General features: G+C 36.2%; 1 protein-coding gene across 8 annotated transcripts in view; it reads left to right on the top strand.

Moving 5' to 3' along the window:
- The window catches only part of PDLIM5 (PDZ and LIM domain 5), a 187,540-nt gene that overhangs the window by 156,398 nt on the left and 5,361 nt on the right, over positions 1-25,781 (top strand). For all 8 annotated transcript variants that reach the window (XM_033105714.1, XM_033105716.1, XM_033105717.1 and 5 more), the window contains 3 exons: positions 10,917-11,091; positions 20,421-20,601; positions 23,002-23,122. In XM_033105714.1, the coding sequence (XP_032961605.1) occupies positions 10,917-11,091; positions 20,421-20,601; positions 23,002-23,122 (477 nt within the window). The remainder of the gene's footprint in view (positions 1-10,916; positions 11,092-20,420; positions 20,602-23,001; positions 23,123-25,781) is intronic.

Consider the following 25,781-nt stretch of genomic DNA (forward strand, 5'->3'; position numbering starts at 1 on the left):
CTTTTCATAAAGAATTACTACTTTTTACTAATGGATGCATATGGTTTAAACCAAAGATTGGCAAACTGTAGTCCTGGGTCACATCTGGCCGACCACCTGTTTTTGTAAATAAAGTTTTATTGGAGCACAGCCATGCTCATTTGTTTACATGTTTTCTGTGGCTCCTTCATGCTATAATAGCAGAGCTGAGTAGTTGCAACATAAACCACATGGCTCACAAAAGCTAAAATATTTACTCTCTGGCCATTTACAGAAAAAAAAATGCCAACGCTAGGTTTAAACCACAGGAATAATAAAATTTTTGCTTGATACTTCTATACAGTAGATGCAAACCTTATCGGGGGTCATGAACGCCCTTGACAGCACTAATGGTAAGGTACTCTGTTGCCTGTTTGCCTGTGAACAATACCTGTAAGAAGATAAACTCTTTGGGGGCAGGAATCTTACTCTTGAGTGTAGCTGTCATACCAGAAGAGTTCCTAGATCTGACACATTGTATGCATTCTCTAAGTAGATGTTGATTGAGTAGATACTTTATATTTTTTTTAACTATGTCAGAGAGTGTAATAATAATTGAGCTTTATGAAGCACTTCTTACACGCGCAAGGAACTGTAAGTAAAACCTTTACTTACACTGCCTCCTTGAACGCTCTTCACATTTTGAGGTAGTTGTTCTTGCTTTTTTGCAGCTTAGGAAACTAAGACCCAGAATAATGATATTTCTAAGTTCACACAGCTAGGAATGAGCAGAACTAGAAGCCCAAGTTTATCTTAACGTTAGTCATTATGCTAGAGATACTGCTTCCTCCGGCATAAAACAGCTCAGCAGTGTTCTCTGCTTTTAAAAGATGTGAAATTCAAACATAACTTTGGATAGAGATAATTAAGTTTCCTATATTTCAGAGACTTAATGACTTTGAGAGAGAGAGAGAGATCTGAGCGAATTAATAGTACTAGTAGAAATGTAAAAAAAGTCCAGGTTTTAAATTTTACAGTTGTTATTGCTTGACGGGGGGATATCTCCTTAAATTTCTTTCGTTTTCTGCCTCAGGTTTTTTGCTTACATTAAAAGAATGCTATTTACACATTAGCAACTCAAACCTGAGGTACTGTTTTCCTTTATTTCTGAGATTAGGCTGCTTTCACACTTATGTAGATGAAAATCGGTGAGAAAATGGTAAGAGCCAAGCCCATTTGGGTTTCATATTACTTTGGAAGGAGGGCATACCAGAACTCCAGATACAATGTCAGTATAAATAATTTTAATATATGTCCTTACACTTTTCTCATCCAAATATGAACAAAATTCTACAAATTTAGTATGTTAAATAATTTATTAGCTTATAGAGTCTGTATGAGTTCACCAGTGGTTCTTTTCAGTATTCCTGAGGTCGTGAGTCACGCATCGGATTTGTTTTTGTTTTTAAAAATATTTTATCTAAGTTTTTTTTCCTTTGTTTTGTTTCCTTTTTTCTTCATATTCCCTCCTCCCTACCCCCATTCCTCTCTTTTTAACATGAAGTACATTGCCCATCCACAGTTAGAGCATGGATTTGTCTTCCTGTTACACAATTTGAAATTGGAACAGTAATACTGAGATTATTTAGAAAATCTTGCATGTAAGTGATAAATAATAATGTTGATTTTTAGTTGAACAGTGGTAAAACCAGATATTTGAAGATCTCATGTCTTTATCTGCATGGTACAGACTGGGTTTGTTTTACTTGTCACTCTGACCAAATGGAAGTTTTCTTTGTAAGGTCAGTTGGTCGGGAGAAAAAGGCAAGTCTGTGTATCCTGAATTTTGATGATGTGTGATGCCACAAATTAAAAAGAAAACTGAACCTTATCCACATCCCCGCACTCACTTTAATTAAGACACTCTAGATCCAGTTTAATCTGAGTCCTTAGAGTTGAAAGGCTGGTTGCTAATGGAAGAAACTAACCTTCTGAAGTTGCGGAAATACTTGATACTTAGCCTTGGGCGCACCTGTTCCGATTCTTTATGGCATACATACCAGCATTCTCCACTGCTTAGAGAAATGATAATAGTTTAATCTGTCCAATTTTGCTTTTAATCATTGAATTAAAAAAAATCCTTGATTCCATTTATAAAATTTGCACAGACCTCTCCAGAATGTACTTTTCCTCTGATCCTAGATCTTGGCTTAACTTTAAACCCTTTCTATTTGTACTGGATATAATTTCATGCCTGGATTATGGAGAGCAGACTGTTGTTTATACTTTTAACATAAGGAACTTGACAGACAAAATGCACAGATTCTATGCTTCTCTTGGCCACCAACTGTTTGAGATGGTTGGGGGACAGTACAGAGAAGAAAGCACTTGTTGCCCACGACAGTATGCAAGTGTGTTGCCATCACTGCTACCCAATTTAGTATGTGTAACATTTCTGCCATACCTTTGTGAACATAGTCTCTGAGATGTTGAATTACAATACTTTATTTCCCCCAGAATGTCACTGATGTAGCCCAGTTATTTATATGAGTACAGCATTAGCTTCGGTGTTTATAACAGGAACTCCCCTTGCAGTTGAGCCAGTTGTTTTTCACACCATAAAATTTCACATATGACTTCTGTCTTGTCAGGGCTGTAAATATTTGTCTTTTTTTCTTTTTGGGGGTGTGAACATTAGGATTCTTGATAGCCTTATTTATGACTTCATAAGAATGAAATATTACAGGATTTTAAAAATATATATAGTGTGGTTATCCCCAAATTTACTACCATAACTTTCTCTTCTGCTCTAATGGAGTAGTTGAAATATTTATACCAATGTAGAGTTGTACATCAAAGTGGATTCAACATTCTAATGCTTCAAGCCTATTTGTCCTTAGCTGAAGTATGAGATCTATAATTACATTTCCCTTTCTGAAGCAATTTATATAAATCCTCCTAAATGTTCTCAAAACATGAAGAATCTAACCTTATATTCATATGTTTTATTCCAAGAACTTTGCAGCCATTAATTATAATGGCTGAAAAGTATGGGCAGCTAGGTATAGGGAAAGAAAGTAACATCTCTGTAGGAAACTAATGTAATCTTTTGCAGATACAGGAAGGGTTTAAAAGTGGTCGTCTAAGCTGTCAGACACATCAGGGCAACGAAAAAATAATGCTTTCATGCATTATTCCTAAATCTATCCTACCAGGCCCATAAGGGAAATTGGAATGGAAGAAATTGATCATCTCAGTTATCACGATCCCCTCTTTCTAAACTGGTCCAGAAGTTAGTACTGCCAGGTTTAGATCACGTTTGAGGAGATCTGCCTTCATAACTCCATGGTTTAAGGCAGTGACTGGCAAAGAGCTTGGCTCGCAATAGCACCTAATAAATATTTGATGGGTGATTGCATAGGGACATAGGCTTCAGAGTCAGACACATGTGGTTTTGGATCCCACATTGCCCACTCTTCTCCTTTGGCTTACATGACATACCTTACTGGTTTTGCTCCTATCTCGCTCTCTGTCCTGAAAGAATTTGTTATTTTGCCTTATGCCTTAGGAGCTCTTCTATTTTCATTCTACTCTTTCCCTGGAATCTCATTAACTCCCACAGCCTCAAATGTCATTAATGTGCTGATGACTCTGGAATCAATTCTAGCTCAGATCCAATAGAAAACTAATACAGGGGATAATCAGAAACATTTGAAAATTGGTTATTTGATGGTGTTATTTTAGGTTCAATAATGGTATTATGCCTAGGTATTTAAAGAGTACTCTTAGAGAGATCATACTGAAATATTATGGATTAAATGATAGATCTTAAATTTGCTTCAAAATAGTTCAGAGATGGCAAGGGAGTGAATGGGATATAGAAGAAATGTGATCAGTTATGAGGTAATAAATTGTTAAGGCTTGATTCTTTCCCTTTATTAAATTTTACTAGTTTTTGAAATAATGAATTTGTTCTTTAGCATCCTCTAAAGCTCAGTGCAGTTTTTTTTAAATTCCAGAATTATTTTGAGCTTGTGGGTTTAAACATATTTAAAGTGTTTTGATCCTTTATAGTTGTTGTTATTAATAATGCTCAAACCATCTCATCTGCTTTGTCAAGTCTATTTGATACAACTCTAGTAGCCTTTGATGGTTTCCTTGCTTTCTAATTTGACAAGATAATCTAGATATCCATTGTTTTTTTTTTGTTCCAGTCCTAGAATCAGCAGTTTCTCTAAGACGTCTGGTTCCTTTGAGTGAGAAGACACTAATTTTGGTGCTGGAGTCATTCATTCTCTAAACAAAGATTTATTAAGCAATATGTCAGGGACTGTCCTCGGTGCTAGAGATTAGAGGCAACAAACAAAATACGATGTCCGTGGCCTCAAGGTGTGAAGAGCTAGATAATAAAAAGAATATAAAATGTGTTCGATGAGCACTGTGGAGAAAGATAAACCAGTTAAGGAGTATAGGGAACGCCGGCTTGTGGGGGAAGGTGTTGCTGTTTTATATAGGATGGTGAGAGAAAGCCACCTTGATAAAATGGCCTTTGAGCAGAGACCTGAAGGAAGTGAGGGAAGAAGCCATGCAAACAGCTAGGGAAAAGATTTCCAGACAGAGGGAATAGATAGTAAAGGCCCTGAATCAGAAGCATGCTGGACGTTGAGAGGAATAGTAAGGAATCCAGTGTGGTTCACCTGTATTGGCCACGGGGAGAGTGGCAGAGCAGGTCAGGCCGGTAACAGGAGTCAGAGCCTGTAGTGCCTCTGGTTTTAGTTCTGACTTAGAAGGGAGCCATTGTAGAGTTTGCCGCAGAGTAGCAGCATGATCTGATTTAGTTTTTACTGGCTTCTGTGTTGTTGGCAAGAAGTAAGATCTAGAGGCAGTAAGTGCAATAAGCCACATAAGCCACGACGGAGGCTTGGACCAGGATGTACTGTAGAGCTGGGAGGAAGTCATGAAGTTTCCTATTTTTTGGATTGTTGTGAGCGGTTCATCTTCCAACACCAGACTTGTTCTCCTACTGAGTAACATGTTCAGCAACTCGAAACACCACATCTAGTAAGAATAATGTACCTTAGAAGAAAGACACTCTTAGTGTCTCTTGTTACTTCAGTTTGTTTTCTGGGCTGTCACTCCCCAGCCCCAATCGACTTATGTTAAGTTGCCAAGTGAGATTTGATATAATTGCCAAGTGAGATTTGATATAAAGTAGTACTTTTTCACCTAGTACGTATCAGTAATAAGACTGTTTTACTGGTAGTTGAATAATTTGCCTTGAACCCAAAGAGTTAACTGATGAATTCCTTGCCTATTCAAGTACAGTCGGGCCAGGTGTTTAACGTATACATTATAATCTTCACCACTGGTTTTTTAAGTGTATTGGTTTAGAGTTAACAGCCTTTTTTGAGCAGGGATGGAAAGCAGAAGTATCAAATATCCCATCTTACTCTGTTTTCAGAGAATTCACACATTGTCCTACCAGGAGCTCTATTGCCCTTAATCTGTGTTTTCTCTCTGTAAACTCCTTATTTATGTAAACAAGTTCCTTTTAACGAACTCAGCTATTTTTGAAACATGTAGTAAAAAATTAGATAATTTATAGTTCCTTATATATTACATAGTATTTTATAATATTGTGTATTATATATTATGCAAACAAACCTCCAGTGATACACTTTTGTGGCCCATAGTGCAGAAGTTACTTGGATAACTTAATAATCACTTGGTTGGAGCCTTACAATGATGAGAAAAGAAAACATAAATAAATCTCAGGATAAGATTGCTTCAAACTTGTTTTAACTAATTTGCTAAATAATGGCAAACCTAAATCATGGGCTTGGGGGAAAAATGCAATTAAGATTTTTCTAAAGTAAAGAATTTTTAATTTATCTTTCCAAATAACATATCACACAGATTTACCCAATAACAGGAAATACGTGTTCTACTAAATTAATGAATATATGTGGTTCAGTTTTTAAAAATTCGTTATGCCAGTTAATAGTCTGTTGTCCAGAAGAGATTACTTCTTTATTTCTTTGTAGTAAATTAAATTTCACATTTAGTTAAGTCCGAGGTCTGGTTGCTTCTTTAAAGAAGTACTGCCCCTTAGAATTCTCAGATATATCACTATGACAAATATTTTAAAAACTAGCAGCTCAGCGTATTGTGGGTATATTTTACTTGATTAATATGACAACTTTACATATTATACACTGAGAAAGTATTCTATTATGCTACTAGGTTTTTCCACAAATTTTTATGTACTTATTCAATGATAATCTTCATAATTTTAGGTCTTAGTAGCAGTGCTGAAAGACAAAAGCATAGAATAAATATGAATGTATATCATTCAAAACCCAAACACTCATAAATAACATTCTAAAGTTAGGAAAAGGTATTCTCTCCTACACTATTGGTTTGGAAAGTAGCTAATGGCTCTAAATTTCTTTCTTTTGGTTTATTCCCTCGTTCCCCAACCCCCAACTCCAGTTCAAGCCGTTGTTTCTCAGTCTAGTTGTGTAGGGCCCATGCTGGTATTATGAGCCTTGGCCTCCCGCCTCCGCGCCAGGTAGTTGGTCGCTATTTGTTGGTAGGCTGCTCACAGCAGCTGGCCACTCACGGTGGCCGCCGACCTCTCCTGGCAGCACATAGCAGCTCACGGCAGCCCAGCTCCAGGGAGAGCTGTTGTTCACAGTCTTAGCTGTAGAGGGCGCAGCTCACTGGCCCATGTGGGAATTGAACCAGCAACCTCGGTATTAGGAGCACAGCGCTCTAACCACCTGAACCACCGGGTCGCCCCTTCTAAATTTCTAGATGGGTTTTGTGGTGCTGAAATGTATTTGATACAAAAGAAAAAAATTAATTTTAAAACATGATCCCAGTAAAGTAGAGATTAGCCACAAAGAAGCCAAATTTGATGGTAGCTGCTCAAGATTAAGATTGAAAAGGAAAACTTGAGTCAAGGACTAACTTTCTGATGTTCTCCTTGTGACACTTTACTGACTCACTCATTATTCAATTTGAATAAGTCACAAATTATTCAATTTGAATAAGCTCCTTGCTTGTGAAAGGAGCTAATTCAATGTTCCTAGTTCTACTAGGACTTAAGTGAAAAAAAATTATTACAAATAAGTAGATTGTCATTTTAGAGATTGTCATCTCCAAAGAGATGTCTATTTTTTTCTACCTGACAGTAGGTGATTTTTAAGTTGGGTTCGGTAAATTTGAAGTATTTTTAGTCACTATACCCTTGAAAGGCCCTTTTGTCCGTACGGTAGTAGTTCTCTACAGAATTCTAAAGGATGCAGGGCTCATTTTCTGGGGCTTCCCCACTCCCAAGACCTCACCTTCTTACACTCCTCTTTCCCAGTAAGCCAAGAGAGCAGAAGCCAGGGGGTTGGCACCTGATGGCTCAAAAGTTGCCTAGAGTAGTGAGAAGTTCAGTTTAAAGAAATGAAGCATCATTTTATTCATACGGGAAGTAACTGCGCCTTGGAAATCTTCACGCTTGGTAATTAACAGGCTTGTGTAGCTTTGTGTGCGGGCCAGTGTGCTAGCAACACGGCAACAAAATGGAGATGTGAGGACATCGGTCCTATCCAGAGTGGTTCAAATGGGGCAGTAGCAGAAAGCAAGGCTTTTCTTCCCAAGAAAGGAACAGCAGTGAGCTTAGAGCCTTTTGTATGTGCTTAAGACCGTCAGATGTTTCACGTTTAAGAATGGCTTCTCATGTTAAATAAGTTAGTTCCCCGCGTACCTTCTCCTTGAGGCATGGGCCAGATGGATTACGTCCCATTTTACAATGACTGATGCAGAATTACTACACTCTTTTATTGCTAAAAATGTCTCAGTGACTCAGTACTTTAGGGCTTATGCATAGATAATGTGATAAAATAAAGGCATATGGTAGATGAAAGGGCTTGACTCTCTTTGAGGTTTGATTTTCAGATTTTTCAGTTGGTAATTTTCCCACTGTTTGAAATCCTGAACCTAATCCACATTTTAAAAAATCTCTGTAGTGTCCTTTAAAAACGCAAAAATGAAAATGATTTGAAACCTTCTCTTTTTCATTTACTTGGTTAAATATTAATTTTTGCCTTCTATTTGTAAGGCAGTGTTCTGGTAGTAGGTAGAGTTTATCATTTACTTTAGAAGGAAAAGACACTACAGGATATTGATAAATAGCAAATAAATTATACAGGCAGGGATGTTATAGATGTTAAGAGGAGCAGGAGAACACTCGTAGCTAGGATCGTCAGGGAATACTGGGGACGAAAATGGAACTTTCATGAGCCGTGCAGAATGGGAAAACTGAGCAGCAGAGGACAGAGGGACATTTCATTGGCTGAGGGTCATAGAAGCAGGGGATGACATGGCATGTTCAAGGGACAGTGAATAGACAGGAACCTAGCGTTTAAGAGCATATCTCTGAAAACAGACTGCCTGGAGTCAGGACTGCCCTTTGTTTGGTGTTTGACCTTGGGCAGTTTCTTAACTCTCTTTGCCTCAGGAAGAATAAAAAGGCGCTACTGATCATGTCTAAATCCGAGGGCTGCTGTAAGGAGTTGAGAACAGTGCCAGCACAAGTTAACTATTAAGTGCGTAGACTCGAGTATGATGACGATGACACAGATATGAGTGAGCACAAGAGAGAAGGTTATAAAGGGGATTAGAGTGAAGTCCTGGAGGGACTGGACTGGCAGGACTGCCTGGGGTTTGCAGTGGGGAGTTAACGAAAGCTTTGCGGAAAAGAACGATCAGGTTCGTGCATTTGGAAAAAGAATGGAGCAGAAGAGGTCAAAGAAGAGACTGGCAGCAGAGAAACTGCTTAGGAGACTTGTAATGGTCCAGACTGGAGGGACTGAAACTAGGACTGAAATGATAGAGAATGGGTTCAGGTTAGAAAGAAGGGACATACCTTGGAAACATTTACAGTGAAACCATTGTTAGCACCTGGGCACTGAACGTCAGGGACATAAGAGGCAGAGGGCCCTGCCTAAGTAAATGGCAGTTCTTAGGAAGAGCTGGGAAGATGTGCAAGAAGGTGAAATACATTTTGCATGTCCTGAACTTAAAGACATAAATAAGATTTGGCATGGAAAATGCATGTCTGGTGGTGGTCCAGGAGAAATCGGGCCTGGATATAGAAATTGAAGGCCCACAGAGAAGAGAGTTGTGCTGTGTGAGTCAATGAGGTAACAAAGAAGAGAATATACAAAGTGATATCACAATGGTTTTCTTTCCAATTTCTGTAAGAGAAAGTATGAGTTGAAGAGAATGAAAACATGTTTCACAGTCCAGTTGAATCACTTGAAACATGGGCAGTAGTAGGGCTCCCCGGCCGGTCAAATGCCATTCCACAGCTGGAGTGCCAGGCCAAGCACCGTAGGAGATGTGCGCAGTGTTTGCAAATGCTTCGGTTCTGGATCTGTACTTGCACGTGACTGCAAGCAGGCTTCATTGTGGTGAGGGAGAATTATCCTCATTCATCTTATCCAATTCTGACCACACCTTTAATATGGATCCTATCAATACACACACACACACACACATGCATACACACATTTTATTAATTTGTAGTATGTGTGTGCTTGTCTTAAAAGCTGTTCCTTTTAAACCTTTTTAATGTATGCTTTTTCTCTTTCATGACATTTTAATTGCCTGTGGGTAAGGAGCTGGACTTCTGTTGGTTTCAGTCCCTTACAGTTTTCACATTCATTTATGTATTGATTCCAGTTCGTTCATTCGTTCATTCATTCATTCATTCATTCATTTATTCATTCATTCCAGATACTGTATTAGTTACAGGGGTAATGAATAAGACATAGTTCCTTTCCTTGGGGAGCTTATTATCTAGTTGGAGAAGAAAAGACACATATACATAGTTGAAGCAGTAATAAAGTCATTCACAGGAATTTATGGGAATGTGGAAGAGAAACGTTTAATCAGGATGCTGGGGAGGGGACCGCAGGGAGAGGTAATTCAGGGAGGACTTTTGGAGCCATTGACTTTTGGGCTGACTCTTCAACAATAGGTAGTAGTTACCAGGCAAATAGGAAGGATAGAGAACTGACAGTGAAGACCCATTGATGAGGAAAAATGAGGCAGGTTGGTGTTGCTGTAGCATAAAGTGAAAGACAGGGAGGGATGAAAGTGAGGTAGGGGGGCAGGCAGAGACCACTGGCCGGACCTGTGTGCAGCGCTTGGAAGTATGGACCGTGTTCCGTGGTCACAGACAGGAGATCCTAGAAATGGTTTGCACAGAGTTGTGATGGGGCCCGATGTCAGTCTTAGGTGGCAGTTGGGAGGATGGATTTGTAGAGGACAAGACATTTTGGCGGCTCTTGCAGGTGGGAGACATTGAGGACCAAAACCAGGACAATATAGTAGGGATGGAGATGAGGGGCAAAACTAAGAACGAATGTGATATACAATCAGCAGAACCCATCAGCGCCACAGGTGAGGGAGAGGAAGGCCCTAGGGTGATTCTAATGTGTAAGGCAGCGACCTTACACGATCGGTGACTGATCGCATAGTCATCTTAGAGAATACAGGGAGAAAGATAATGTGGTAAGTTCATATTTGGTATTGGTACCTCCAACTCACTGAGATTTTTTAATGTGCTTGTGATCTATTTGGAGTTCGATGTAATTATTGGTTAGCAGAGATGTCTGGATGACTTGAAATACCTCGCTGTCAATATTCACCCTAACCATTCCTCCTCTTGGAAGCAACATGCTGTAATGCTCCTGTCATAACTCTTTCACTCTGTTGTAATCCTCGATACTCTTTTCTATTTATCCCTGTAGTCACAGTCCAGTGTTTGGTATGTAGCCTCTTCTTAAATTTGAGTGAGCGAGTGAATACATTATTTTTAAAAGTAATAATATTATTTATTAGAAAAAGTTTATATTTGGCTTATTTTCATTCTGATTCTTCTGTGTTTGAACTCCTAGCACCTTCCACTGGAAGAATCTCAAATAGTGCAGCTTCTTCAAGATCAGTGACACCAGGCAGCTCAGCTGTGGGGCAGCCCCAGCCCAGCGACCAGGACACTTTAGTGCAAAGAGCTGAGCACATTCCAGCAGGAAAACGAACTCCAATGTGTGCCCACTGTAACCAGGTCATCAGGTTGGTTGTTTTCTAATTTTCTTGGAAGTACTTAATACCAATGTTAGTATTTTTTTAAATATGTGTGTGTGTGTGTGTGTGTGTGTGTATGTGTTTGTGTGTGTACTGAAAGAGTCAAAATTTTATTAGTGAAAATATTCTTGCCATATTTCTAGGAATGGTTATTGAAGTAGGTAAATATGAATATATATTTGTTAGAATCTATTTTAATGAAAAGTAATTCTAGGCCCTCAAAATTAAAACTGAAAATGCCAGTTTTGTCAGTTATTAATTCCTATCAGAATTAAGAAAAAATAATGATTAATGTGGCCTTTCCGATAACAATAAAATTTTAAGACTCGAAGGGACCCTGAAGATCATTAATCTGAACTTCATTATTTTACAAATTATAGAAGTGAGGACTTTCATTTAGATGAAAAATAACTAGTGACATAAAATAAAGAATTTTGAGTCCTAGAGGAAAGAAGATTGGAATTTTAAATACCTAAGCACCAAAAGATATATATGTAATTACTTTCAAGTCTATACATGTTTTCAATTTTAGATTAGATCATAACCTTCTTCTTTATAATATTTTTATCCAAATCTTATTTTATTGTAGCTTAAATTCCAAGTAGGAAATAGGCCCATAGATCGCAAGTGAGTGTGCTATAGTGGCACTTGCTAACTCTCAGAGCATTTCTTAATAAGCACTTTTAAAATGTTGTGAGGTATAGGCATGACTGCAGGGACGGCAGCAGCCGGACCTCATAGCTTCTGTGAGTTGACTTGTTGGCAGGATAAATGATCAGTTGAAATGACCGCTCAAGCTTGCCCCTCATTTTTAATTTATCCTGTTTTGAAAGTGTTAAAACAATGGCTTCTCTAAAGTTGAATAAGGTTAAGACTTACTTGCATTTTTTCCCCTCCTCTATGTAATTATTCCTTAGGATAATACATTTAGTTAATACTTAAAATGGGGCCCAAGAAGCCTGAATACTTGAAGAACCAAATATACGCTTCTCTTTAACCCACTGTTAAATGTGTCAAGAACACAGCATACCGTACATGATTAAAAATAGAATACCTTTCATATTTTTAAGGTAGTCCACGTTCATGGTGACATTTCAAACATAGGGAAAAACTGAAAGCAAAAATAAAAATTCATACATAATTCCACTTCCTAAGATAGCCACTATTAGTATTTTAGTTCATAGTTTTATAGCGCACACACACACACACACACACACACACACACGAGGACAGATGTGTTTACAGAAATAGAATCATAATACAGTATTTTGTATGCTATTATTGTTCACTTACATTGTATTTTCCACAGTGAGTGCCATAGTTCCCGCTTACTATAAAAAGAATTAGCCGGCAGTGGTAGCAGGAACCGTGATTATTATGGGGAGAAGGACCAAATCAGTAGAGGTTTACACAGTCCAGCACAGTATCCGGCACACAGGCATTCATTGAATGTTGGACCTGAACAGATCACACGTGATTCTAGACTCACTTGTCTTTCAAGCCATAATAGCAATTCGGTTAAAGTCATTTTCCTAAAAGTACTACTCTAGGGTTACTGCCTTACATACATACTTAAACTGTAAAATCTAGTGTAGTACTGCTTTATCCCAGTACATAAAACACTGTTTTTAATGACTGACTGTATTTAGTTGTTACATTTTCAGGTTTAATATTAATGAAATAAAAATGAGTTCTGACTTGTCAACTTGTTTCTGTAAGTTATGGTACTTTGGTAATGTAGAGTGGTATTTAGGGATACTATATTCTGGGTAAAAACACCCTTTTTGGAGACAGGAGTCACTGCTGTTTGTGTGCTGTTGTAAACAAGTAATTGGATGGGTTAACAAAATGTCAAACCATATCACTTGGTGATTCATGTTGTCTGATTATCAAATTTTGTGACATCCACTAATCACCACTACCAGCACATCTAAGAAAACTTAATATGGAGAAAATATGAAAATCAAAATAGAAATTACATTCCCAAGCCCTACCTGCCTTGCCTTGGTTTCGATTTTAATGCTAGATCAGGATGTAATTTTAATGCACAATCTTCTCCATGTGAAATACATATGTATTATGTTAATAACATGACTGGTCATCACTGGTTGCTCCCTCATCTGTTAAGTTTTATATTGCGCTGGATTATCCCAGCCCTTGTTATCAGTTAAGCATTAAAGCTTAATTTACTTAGGAAGTTAATAGGAACAGGGATTAGTTCATGTCAAGATCTTATAACAGTAATTAACACAGCACATTTGTTTGGTGCTCAAATGCTAAAGCAGCTTGAATAGATTGTGGTCAGTTCAGAGACCCAGTCAAAGCATAATTCTAGTTCTTGGCCTCAGTGTCAGTATCACTTACCAAAGCAGGGAGGCATTAGATCAAGTGACAGTCTCCCGGACACCTGTTTTAAAAACATGGTGCAGTTGCAGGCTTGATACTTTCAGTGTAGAATATTACAACCTGGCAAACTGAAAAGTTTTAAGATTATTTTATCATTTATATTGTTTGTTTTCCACAGTGTAATTTATATAATTTGTTCATAATTTATATTGTTTACTTTATATTTATTTTATAAATATTTTAAATTTCCAAAAACATTTTTTAAGTAAAGGCAAACTAAGGCAAGTTTTGTGTTTTTACTTATTTATTTATTTTAACAAAGTTAATTGTTTTCGGAAAACCTCAGCACCCTGAATCTTAGTCCAAAATTGGTTATCTCTTATAGAATATATTTACCTTAAAACTCCATAAATCATTTTATTTAGATCTAATATTTAAAATATTTTGGTTTATTTGAATCTTGAAGAGATTATGGATGTTTTGCCTAAATTGTATGATTTAGACATTACTTTGATTAGTTGCTTTTTACAGATGGAGAAGGTGTTACATTTAGGAAATTCTACTGAAGCTTTGATTAAGTTTGCTGTGGAACATTTCCATTCCATTTGTGATACAAGTACCATTTCTTCCACTCTTCCACTCCTGAGTAGATTGACTGTTGGAGTGGTGCTATAATAGGAAAACAGAAAATCAGACTAATGTAGCTGTCTTACTTTTTCTGGTAGAATAGGCTTATCAAAATTCTACTTATTTCTTGACTGTTACATCTTGTAGCATTAAAATCCATTGACCACTTGCATTACATGGAGTTAAGTGGACCATTCATATTTAGCTTCTTAGCATCTTTGTGTGAGAAGTCAGGGATTTATGGTGCTTGAATTTCTTCTTAGATTATGGAATGCTTAAAAAACAAGAGCCATAATACTATTATTGTTCTGTGTTTGCCAGCAGTACAGCACCAGAACAGTCACATTCAGTCAACCCATTGTCTATTCCAGTGAGAGAGAATTTTAACATTACTGAATTGTTTCTTGCTCAGTGATTTTCATATTTTTCTCATACGGAGATCCATCTCAGTGATCCCAAGGAGAGGCCGACAGAGCGTTTTGTCTGTCTCACCATCTATTTCAATCTCTGAGCATTCCTTTATGAAAAGGTTTTGTTTCTTTTCCTTCTGGTTAAGATTTTACTTGCAAATAGTAGGTTTCTTGGCTTAATGTGTTAGCCCCTGAATTTAAGGAAACAACCAAAAGACACAGACCAACATTTATGAGCAAAACATAGACCAAAAGTCAAGATTTACTGTAGTGAAAAATCGCTGTTTCCTTTGCCTGGTTTCTCTTCCCCTACATATTTGCATAGTTTATCTTCTCCTTCAGGTCTTTACTCAAATATCAGGATATTCCTGACCATCCTGTTTAAATTCTCCCACTCCCACCCCCCACATACACACATTCTCGCTCTCTCCCCTCCCTGCTTCATTTTTTCGCCTCAGCATTTAAAATCTTAACGTACCAGTGTCTGTCTCCCCCGTACTAGAATGTAAGTTCTATGCAAGCAGGACTTTTTCTGGCTTTGTTTCTTGCTGTATCTTTGTTCTTAGAACATTCCCTGGCACATATCATTGCATTTAGCAAATATTTGTTCAATTGATGAATGAACTTTTTATAATACTTGGAAGAATGTATGATATTTGTCTTGCCAAGTTGAAATTATATCCCACTTGTCTTACTATATAGAAGCACATTCCTCCTACTTTTCTGATTTTATAATAACCTCAATATACAGAATGAACTATAATTGTCTCCGATAAACTTTTTTTAAATTATCAATTAATATTACCTTATTTAGAACTTCTTTTTATTCATTTATTATGTTTGGGCTCATTTTACCTGTACGTGTATTTATTCTTAAGGAGCGTATCCTTTATATCTTTAAAATAAAAAGCTATATTAGGCCTCAAAGCCTTTTATATGCAATTATTTTAAAGGGCTGTGAATTAAAGATGAAAGAAGATCAACGAAGAACTATATATATTTTTAATGTTCCAAATTGGAAAGTTTGGGCGTAATCCATTGGAAATTAAGAATTAAGGTGTCAAAAAATACGGTGTTTCAAAATTTTAGGAAGGATTGTTAATATTTCCAATTTCAAGTATTGTAAATCTTGAAAGATAGTCACTGTGTGTTTCATTCTCTTTTATGCTTTTCTCATCCTGCATGTGTCTGTGTATATTTGTGACTGTGTGTGTTGTGCAATTTCTCCCAATAATCTGTTCTGTTTCATTCTGTTCTTCTAGCTGTGTTGTTCTTAGACGGTTTGCTCATGCTAGGCCCTTCCTAAAAGTTGAGCATACCATAAAACGGGCTTATGCATTTTTATTTGTATATCTAGTTAAGTAAAATATCAGATTCTCTGTTTATTTTTTAGCATAATTGTTCTTTTTTATGTGGCTTTGTTTTTAGCCTTTGGTTGATTAACTTATTTTGATTTTTTACCTTTTCTTTTTGTTTTTAATGTCTATTGATGCAATAAGTTTTGGTCAAATAAAAATTGTGATCTATAGTGGCTGGGCCTTAGAGGATTCCAGTTTTACAGTTCATCATCCACCATGATCATAAGAAAGTTAGCTCACTTCTCCTATTTTTCCTTCATCTAGTTACAGAGTTAATGTTTATCACCGAGGTTTACTGTGAGAATTAAATAACAAAGGGAAGCTAGAAGTAAGCATCTGATTTTGAATTTAATCCCTGTTAGATTGTCCCTGTTGAAGTTTGCACTGCCGTTCACCTTTCTATTTGTAAGCTTTGCTTTGCCTCAGAACATTTTCCTTAGTATCCTTCCCTCTCTCTCCTTCCTATTATTATTTTTTTCCTTTTGGCATAAGTCTCACAGAAAGTAAAACGGGCAAAAGGTTTCATGCCGTAGCTCTTCTCTCTCAGCCTATCAATGCTCTAACTCCCTCCCCTCCCTTCCTTTGTCAGTCAGCAAGTATTTAGTAAGGACACAGAAGGTACAGAGTACTCTAAGTGGTAGCTGAATACTTAATTCCACTTTGCAGTTATCCAAGCCTGTTGTTCCAGTTCACAAATAGAAACCCAATCCTACACGGACCCAGAAGAACTTCGTCAGTGTTAATCCTGTGTTAATGAATTTGTTAAGTTAGTCTCTGCTGACACAGTGAAGAGAGTACTTTTTATATGTAAAAGATTTTGTTGTTTAATCTGTACATAACTTAAAGGGCATTGATGAAGAAAGATGGTCTTTCAGCTTAGCCAAGGATATCAGGTTAGGCCAATATCTGCACTGAGCGTGTTTGTTTAAGAAAGGTCTGGCAAGAGCAATGGTCATTTTCAGCCCAGTTTTTAAAGGTACACAGGGAGTTTCTTTATTGTTGTCAAGATCTTTCACTCTCAATTTGATAAAGAATCTAGGGCAATATCTCAAAATTACCCTTTTGATGGACAATATTTATTTATTTATTTATTTATTTATTTATTTATTTATTTAGTAGGGGTACTCTATTCCAGAAAGCTTCCCAAAAGGCTTTTAAGAATACATGAAATATAAGATAACCTTCTAAATTACAAAAGGGAGGAAAAGAAGAATGAAAATCTCAAATGGGCTATTAAAAATGAACACTGTGGTGAGGTGATATCTCATTGTGGTTTTTATTTGCATTTCTCTGATGATTAGTGTGTACACCTGAAATCTGTGTAACTTTACTAACAATTGTCACCCCCAATAAACTTTAATTCAAAAGAAAGAAAAAACAAACAAAAAAAAATGAACAGTGGACAAATTTGATGTTGACAGTGGACAAGACGTACAACGACACACATACTTACTTGCCTGTGGTTATACTAAATTTGACTTTAAGCCTTCCAGCAGTCAACAACCAAAAACGGAAGTTAATTTTGCAAATTACTAGACAGTGAGATAAAAAATAAATCTAGTGCTCAGAAGAAACAGAACTGTACCTGCTGCAAAAATCTGAAAGGGATTTCTCCAAGGAATCCATGTGAAAATGGCCCTGTGTGATCTAACAACACTTTCAATAGCAATTTGCAGGAAGAGCAAAGGTGGATTTCATAGAGCTATTTCCTGTAACAAATGTTAGTGCGGACTGATGGTGTCACACTTAAAACGGATCATAATTCCATGGGATGGGTCAGGTCCATATGCTCTGATTTGCAGAACCCTGTTCTCTGCTGGTCTGATTTGATCTCAACACATATTTTAGAAAATCTAGAAAAAGAATCATATCGTCTTCAATCAATTATTCTTCAATGTCTTTTTTCCTTAGTTGACCTTTCTTGGCTATTTGGTAGCACTGATAGACACACATATTCCAGGAATAAAGCTCTTTATTCCAAGCACATACCAGCACTTAGCTTTAAGGGAATACAGGTTGATTGACTTCTTTTGCAAATTGAGCAGCCTAAGGATATTGGTCTCGGGGCTTATCCAGGCTTATGGATGAGGTGAAGATGTACCCTAATAAAAAACTTCACCCTAGTAAATTGTTTTGAACAATCTGAACATATAGACCAATGGTAGCATAAAACCCTAAAGTGCTACCATGGTCTTACATTGTGGTCCCACTAAATTTAACCTGGTAGGTTTTTCAAGCATATATAACTTGATACCCACCTGGTGGAAAAGCTCAGAGCACTCATAAAACTCTGTCAAGCTTTGAGCATTGTGACTCTTTGGTTTATCTTTGAAGGAAAACTGCTTGCCAAATACCGTATTTTGCTGTGTATAATGCGTACTTTTCCACCCAAATTTGTGAGGGGAAAATAAGGGTGCGCATTATACATGGGTAATACTAATTCCGTATCTATATAAATGTTTTTAATTATTTTATTTATGCTTATGAGTTAAAATTGTAACTCTAGAAATCAATAACAATATCCATATGCAAAATAATACCCTGGAATATGTTAATCAGTTTTGTTGAACTTATGACGAACTTGCAACGACGAAAAGTTCTTGGCCTTCTATGATGTGTAAATATCCTAAATTTGTTACCGGTACATAAAATTTCTTGTGCCTTGTATCTGTTTTTGTGTTTTGTAATATTTGTTACATAAAATTGCTAGTACCATAATATGTTAAAAAATAAAAGCTAAAAGTCCTATATAATACAAAACAACAAGTATTTAAATGTAAACAAATAGAATTTTGAATTAAAAAATTAAAACAAAAGATTGTTTTCCCTGAAAGTTTGGGCCAAAAATATGGGTGCACATTATACACAGCAAAATCTGGTATATACTGAGAAAATGAAATGAAGGAGCTGGTTGAGTAGGGTTGTTACTTACAAACCAGTTAAAAATTGAGGGACATCCTACCCAGAGTAACATATTTGGTTACATAGGTGATCTGTAGCCCTTTCTTTCTTTCTTTTTTTCCTAGTAGAATTTAGTTAACAAAGGCATTCCTTGTTAGAAATAAGAAAACTAGTGCCCTAAAATTTAAAAAATAATAATATGAACTGCTTGTCTCACATGCTAAGAGAGCTGCATGCATGAGCTTATACAGAATGGCATATTCTTAATAAGAACCAAGGTAACAGAAAGTGGGGCTAGAAAACACCCTCTTACCACAGAACACATTTTAATCATTCATCAAGAGCCTTTCTACTTTCTTGACTCTTACAGAATTAGGTACCACTTCTGAGTATAAACATCAATGTATTTGCAAAGAATTTCCCAGTGGGAGATAGTTACTGAATTTGTAGAGTTATGTTGTTAAAGTCTAAAAAAAATGCTTCAACTTTATGATGCTTATTTCTGTGACTTTTCCTATTAATAACCTGCCTCAAAGTCAGGTATTTGATGCTTAATAACAATTACCCTGTGGTCTGTAAGTGATGATCATTGATGGTAATGAGATCAAAGGCAAAATATCAATTGACTAGAACAGTATACTAGAAATCAGGGAATTTAGCTTCTGGCCTTCACTCAGTCAGTGATTTTATGATATTTGTCGTATCTTTTGAACATTCCGTATCTCAGCTTTTCCATCTGTTAAACTGAGTTTCGTAATAACTGCCCTGGTCTGTCTCACAGGAATGCTGCATGGACAAATTAGATAAGTGTAAAAGTGCCTTGGAGGTAAAGCCACTCTATGAATAAAAATTAGTGTGATGTAGCTACTGAAAAGTATGTTGCAAAGGCTAGAATGGTTCATCTCTGCAGGCTTCATGACTAGATAAGGCTTCATAATGGATTCCTGTCAAGCAAACCAAACCCATCTTATCAGTTCATGACTGTGTGGTATGTAATGGAAAAAAATATATCTTTGCAAACATTTGTTACCTTGATACAAATGTGTATTAAAACTAAGTCACGTTTGAATTAAAGAAAACCTTTCTAAGTAGCTTCAAACAACCTCTAATATCCAATTTACAGTTTCTGTAGTCTTTTTGGAGGGTGAGGATTTGATGTGTATAATAAAGTTGAGAAATAAATACATGAAACAATGTGTGGGGAAGAGAAATTGACTAGAATGTTTTCTCAGGTAAGTTATTATTTTTAAGTCTGACATTATCAAATTGGTATTTTTTTCTTTTGTTTATTTTATAGAAATATACTCTCAACTGAAAAACAACATTTTTTTTTTCTGGTTACTTTATTTTCTGTCACAGTTAACATCCTCATTCTCAATCATAATCATGACACAAACAGATTCACTCATTGCAACTCAAAAACCATAACTACCAAATCTCTTATAGACAGAAAAATATGGGGGGAGTTTGGCCTTTCAGTGTTCTTACTCCTCCCCTCTTTTCACATAAATGTGCAGAGAGTCCTCATGTAAATTTACAGCACCCATGTGTTCAGTCCTTGAGAAGGAAAATTGAGCAAATAATTAAGAGTTTGGACATTGTATAAAAGAGGTCCTATCCAGGCAAACTTGAGAAACTTATTTCTGAGCCAACTTGATCTCTTTGCTTCTGGCAGGGGACCATTCCTAGTGGCACTGGGGAAATCTTGGCACCCAGAAGAATTTAACTGTGCTCACTGCAAAAATACAATGGCCTACATTGGATTTGTGGAGGAAAAGGGAGCTCTGTATTGTGAGCTGTGCTATGAGAGATTCTTTGCTCCTGAATGCGGCCGATGCCAAAGGAAGATCCTTGGAGTAAGTATTGGAGATCTTTATATTCTGGATGAATTTCAGAGCAGAACCATGTCTGTTATGAAACCCTTCCATCATTTTGACTTTTTATTTTCTTCTTGCTTGATCCCTTCTCTGCTTTCATCACTATTTATTATTGTAAAGCAAAACTAAATAGACCTCTGTGGATCGGACTCATGGGGTTAAGTTGTCTTTGGTTTTGTCTTACTGAGTGCTGGTTTGTCTGGTGAAAGTCTAGCCACTGTGGGGGAAAAATAATTTACTGTGGGTGTGCTACCTCAACAGGACTCTGTTTGCTCAGGAATGAAGAGGTCGCACAGGACCACACACATCAGAGTTCTCAGAACTGACACCTTCACTGTTTTAAATTAAATTCCATAGCTTTTATAAGAGCAGCATTTCCCTATTTGTCAGAGTTCAAGCACGGGGCACAGATCTCATGAAGTTTATAAAACATGAGACTTACAAATGATATATTTTTCTTGAATGCATATAATGTTTAAAAATACCACCTCAGTTTTATGAGAGTATACATATATAGAAAAATAATAAAACTACACTTTTTTTTTGGCAGAAAGGGAGTAATTTAGGAGTCAGGTACATAATAAATAATAATGAATGAATGAATTTCTTACTCTGGAATACCCAGTTTGCAATTACAAAGTAAGGGCCAGGCATTTCCTATGGATGACCAGGAATTAGAATTTTACTTTAAAAGCAGCCTAGGTACCTGGTCTCATGGAAAACTCATACAGCTTACACAAAATTTGGAAATGTTATGGCTGAGTTCTGATATTCTGAATATAAAGATATAATAACGAAATTAAATTCATATCAATTAAAAAAAGTTAACATAAATTACTGAGTAGTCTTTAATTTTAGAATATGTCTTTAAATATGTCTAAAACTTTGAGGGCACTTAAAAATTCTAAATATACCACATGAAGTATTTCCGTAGTATCAATTTGTACAATATGTTGGGAACAAAAGGATAGACTAATTCAGGTTCTACCTTCCCAAATGACCAATAATAAGTAGGATATATTAATACTGTTTTAGGATATAAATGTATTCTATGGATTCTAGAATAATGAATAAAACAAAGTTAAGAGTCTTAGAACCAAATGACGTTCTAGGAAATGGAAATCTTATACTCAGCTTCTTCCGAGATTTATCAGACCGTCACTAAAAGGACAGATTCTCTGGATTGTGTTGTAGTTGTTGGTCACCTAGTATTAAAGAAGGAATAGCAGTCTCTCTCAGGTATAGAAAGGGAAGTATATGCTGGATGCCGTGGAAAGTGGTTTGGTTCAATGTACATTTGTTGTACATGTTCATGGTGCTCTTTTTGGATCTTCACAACTGCAATTTTTTTTTGTCCTTCAGTAGTGAACTATGGCATTTTCTATGGCTAACAATTTATTCTATGTCATTTTCTTTTAGTTTGACAGTATTTTTTTATTATAAAAGAAAATATTTCCCTCTATAATTGGAAAATACAAAAAAAATGTAAAGAATGAAATTAAAATGACGTATGTATTTATCAATCCCAGATAATTCCTGTTAACCTTAGGATGGATTTTCTTCCAGTTTGCTCCTTATAAGTAATTCATTTACAAAATTATAACCCTACTTTATGTATAATACCTTTTTTTGTGATAAATAGTATGGAAAGGGTAAATTCCTGTGTTAACTAACTATTCTTCAGAAATGATTTTTAATGGCTCTATCCCTTAACCACAATCTAAAGAAATGATTCCCCAAAATTATTTTACTAGTTAAAATCTGGCCCAAGGTTTCGATACTTGGTGTATTTAATCATAGGGCCATTGTTGACTAGAATCCATATATTATGGTTCAAATTTTAGACACGGCTTTGAGTGTGTGCTTAGTATAGTCACAGCTAATTTCCAAAATCCTGAACATGTGGTAAACTGATTGGATTACACCGATTAAGTTATTGCTTCCACAATGCACCAATGTATAGTTTTGTTTTAGTTTTTAAATGTTTTGCCCTTCCTCCATGACATTTTCAAGATAATACTATGAAACCTTTATAAGTTAATGTTTTCTGACACCCTTTGAAAGAAAGCAGAAGGTATTGTAACAAGCACTTAGAGATGCTTACTTTATTCACTGCATGTATAATGTTTAAATAACACAGTAATCATTCTTTAAATAAGTTTATTGATGTGTATTTGTGAGAAATGCACATGTTAATGTAATGCATCAGTTTAGATGATTATGAGTCTGTCCTTACATATCTCCTGTTACTTAGGTGAAAAACTCAAGGCAGAGAAAAAGTATGTGTGTCTCGTTTGGGTCAGTTTAGAAGGGCAGTATTTGTCTTGCATTTGTGTATTGTCATCTTTTTTTTTACATCCAATTACCTTTCTATAACAGGAAGTCATCAATGCTTTGAAACAAACTTGGCATGTTTCCTGTTTTGTGTGTGTGGCCTGTGGAAAACCTATTCGTAATAATGTTTTTCACTTGGAGGATGGTGAACCCTACTGTGAGACGGGTAAGATCCTGAAGCCATTAGTTTCTTCAGTTTTGAATGAAGATAAAATATGAGCCCTTATGTTGTAAAGTTGAAATGAACTTTTAGGTAAAATAGTTTTCCTAGTTGTTTTAGTAACATTTAATGTTATTCTAAATACATAGCCAAAAAACTATAAAATTTTTATGTGATTTTTGTCAAAACACATAACTTAATTAACTTAATTAACAGAAGTGAGCATGTAGGCATAACTTGGTAGAAAAATATTTTGCTTGAATCCCCAATAATTTATGAATATAAGTTCTACAAAATCGTGTAGCTCAAAGCCATCTCTTATACTTTCAGTAAGTGAATTTTGAATGGGTATATAAACATGACAAATGTTCAACTTTTGAATATGATACTGATTTGTCCTTTAAGGCAATTGCCTTGACGATAAGTTGGAAATCCTTTGTTACTTTTACTGAATAGGAGGGCAATCCTAGCTTGGATTGCTCCCTTGGTAAAATTGTTTTTAATAAGTTAGTATCTAAGGACCAGTCTTCTACATTTGTCTTATTACCTGGACTCTGGATACTTCCTTTGCTTCCCAGAGGCTGGAAATGAACTTTATAACAATTACTTATTAACATTACCCTTACCTAGACATGACTACCACACATACATTTTTCAAAACTAAAATATTTTCCTTTTATCACATCTTCACTCATTATACTGCTTTCCCACTATCAAATTTTATTGTTGTTCTACCTTGACATTCAAAGCGTGGTGCTAGAAAAAGGAAGTATTCCACACCAGTCAAGTTAAAGGAGTGGTCAGCTTCTAATTGGAGGCTGGTCAACATCACTCAGTCCTTCTTTGCCTACTCAGTATTCTCTTATTTTCACCTTTCTTTTAGCTCCTTAGTTAGGGCCAATCTAGAACTCTGCCAGACTGTCCACCAGGAAGCCCTATGGAAAGGCCATTGAATGACCCCATGGGCCGATTGGGACAGGATGGCTACAAGCTGCCTACCCTGATTCACATTTTGTATTAGGTTGGTGTAAAAGTAATTGCGGTTTAAAAGGTTAAAAAATACTTGCAAAAACCGCAATACTTTTGCACTAACCAAATAATTCCACTTAATCCTTCTGAAGAAAGAGCTGTTTGTTGGTTTTAAAAGCTTTGCGAGACTAACTAGTATAGTCCCTATCTAGTCAAAACACATATAAAACTATCTAGCTTTAATATCATATATAATGTAATCTAAACAGTCATTTTTAAAACCCAAAAATTGCCTACAGGATGGGAAAAACATTACTGAAGACTTATTTATCTGTTACTTCTGATCACCTTGGTCTTTGATTGTTCTTTTTATTTAACCTCTCAGACTTGTTCTTAACCCATTCTTCCCCATCTCAATAAATGGCCCACTGTCCACTATCCCAAAACCTCTAACACATAACCCTCCAGTGTATATATTGAATTCATTGATTTCTGTCCACCTCAGCTGTCATCACTAAATCCACTCACTTGCACCCTTTGTGTTGACATTGTAATCGCCAACTAAATGGTAACTTTTTCCCCCCAGCCCTCAATAATTATGGTAGTGTTTGTTTAAATGTGAATTAGATTGTACTTGATACTCTTCCCCAGTTTCCACTAGAGTGAAAACTATATTCCTTACTCATGCTGGCTTTGCCAACCTTTTCTCCTCCTACCTTACTTTCTGTAACTGGGTTCTAGCCATACCCGGTCCCTTTACTGTTTCTCAACATGCTAAGATTCTTCCTGCCTCAGGGTTTTGTACCTGCCGTTTCTTTTAACAGAAATACTCTTCCCTGCTTTTTTTGTGGTGATTCCTCCTTTTCCAACTCTCAGCACAAGTATGACCTCCTCACAGAGGCCTTTCCTAACCCCTCTGTATAGTGTAGTGTTTTATACCGCAGGTATTTTATACCGCATCACTTATCTTTCCTTCATGGTACGTATTACAACCTGAAATTGCTATTTATTTTTAAAATACGATAAATTATGACATCCTGCTCCCAAGGACAATATAAGCCCCATGAGGAGAGAGCAGCCATGTCTGTCTTCTTCACCACTATAACCCTGACCAGTGCCTAGAACAGTGCCTGGCACACACAGCCCTGTGGATGTGTGTTTAACAAATAGTGCTAAGGAATATTGAAGATTGCTAAGAAAGGAGAATCAAGTTGAAAATGATAGCTTAATTTCTCCTCCAGCCCAGGATGGATTGAAAATGTCAAAAGCCAAAGAGGGAACCATGAGTAAACACAAGTAGTGAGAGTAACTGCATAAAAGAAAATTAAAACGCCGATAAATTCTATTTTAGTAATAATAAAGAAACATCTTGTCAAAACTGCTTTCTTCAGAAGGAAATCCTATGACTATTTTATAACTATAATCTGTGTCAAGTAAACGTTGTTCTCTGGCTAATGATTTTAAACACAGGTCATAAAATATAAAGGAAAATATAGCAAACGAAATAGTGACTAATATTGTGATATAATCCAGCAAGAAAACTCAGTCATGGCACTTATTCATGGAAGTTTCCTGTGACTTTTTATTTTCTTCCTTACCAAATCAGATATGCTATAAAATTTGCTAATACCAGGTATTTCTCTTGATTTTTCATTAGTCTTATTGTTCCCAGTTATTGGAAGTTCTTTTGCATTTT

Source organism: Rhinolophus ferrumequinum, chromosome 5 (assembly GCF_004115265.2).
Source record: "Rhinolophus ferrumequinum isolate MPI-CBG mRhiFer1 chromosome 5, mRhiFer1_v1.p, whole genome shotgun sequence".
NCBI classification, from domain to species: Eukaryota; Metazoa; Chordata; class Mammalia; order Chiroptera; family Rhinolophidae; genus Rhinolophus; species Rhinolophus ferrumequinum.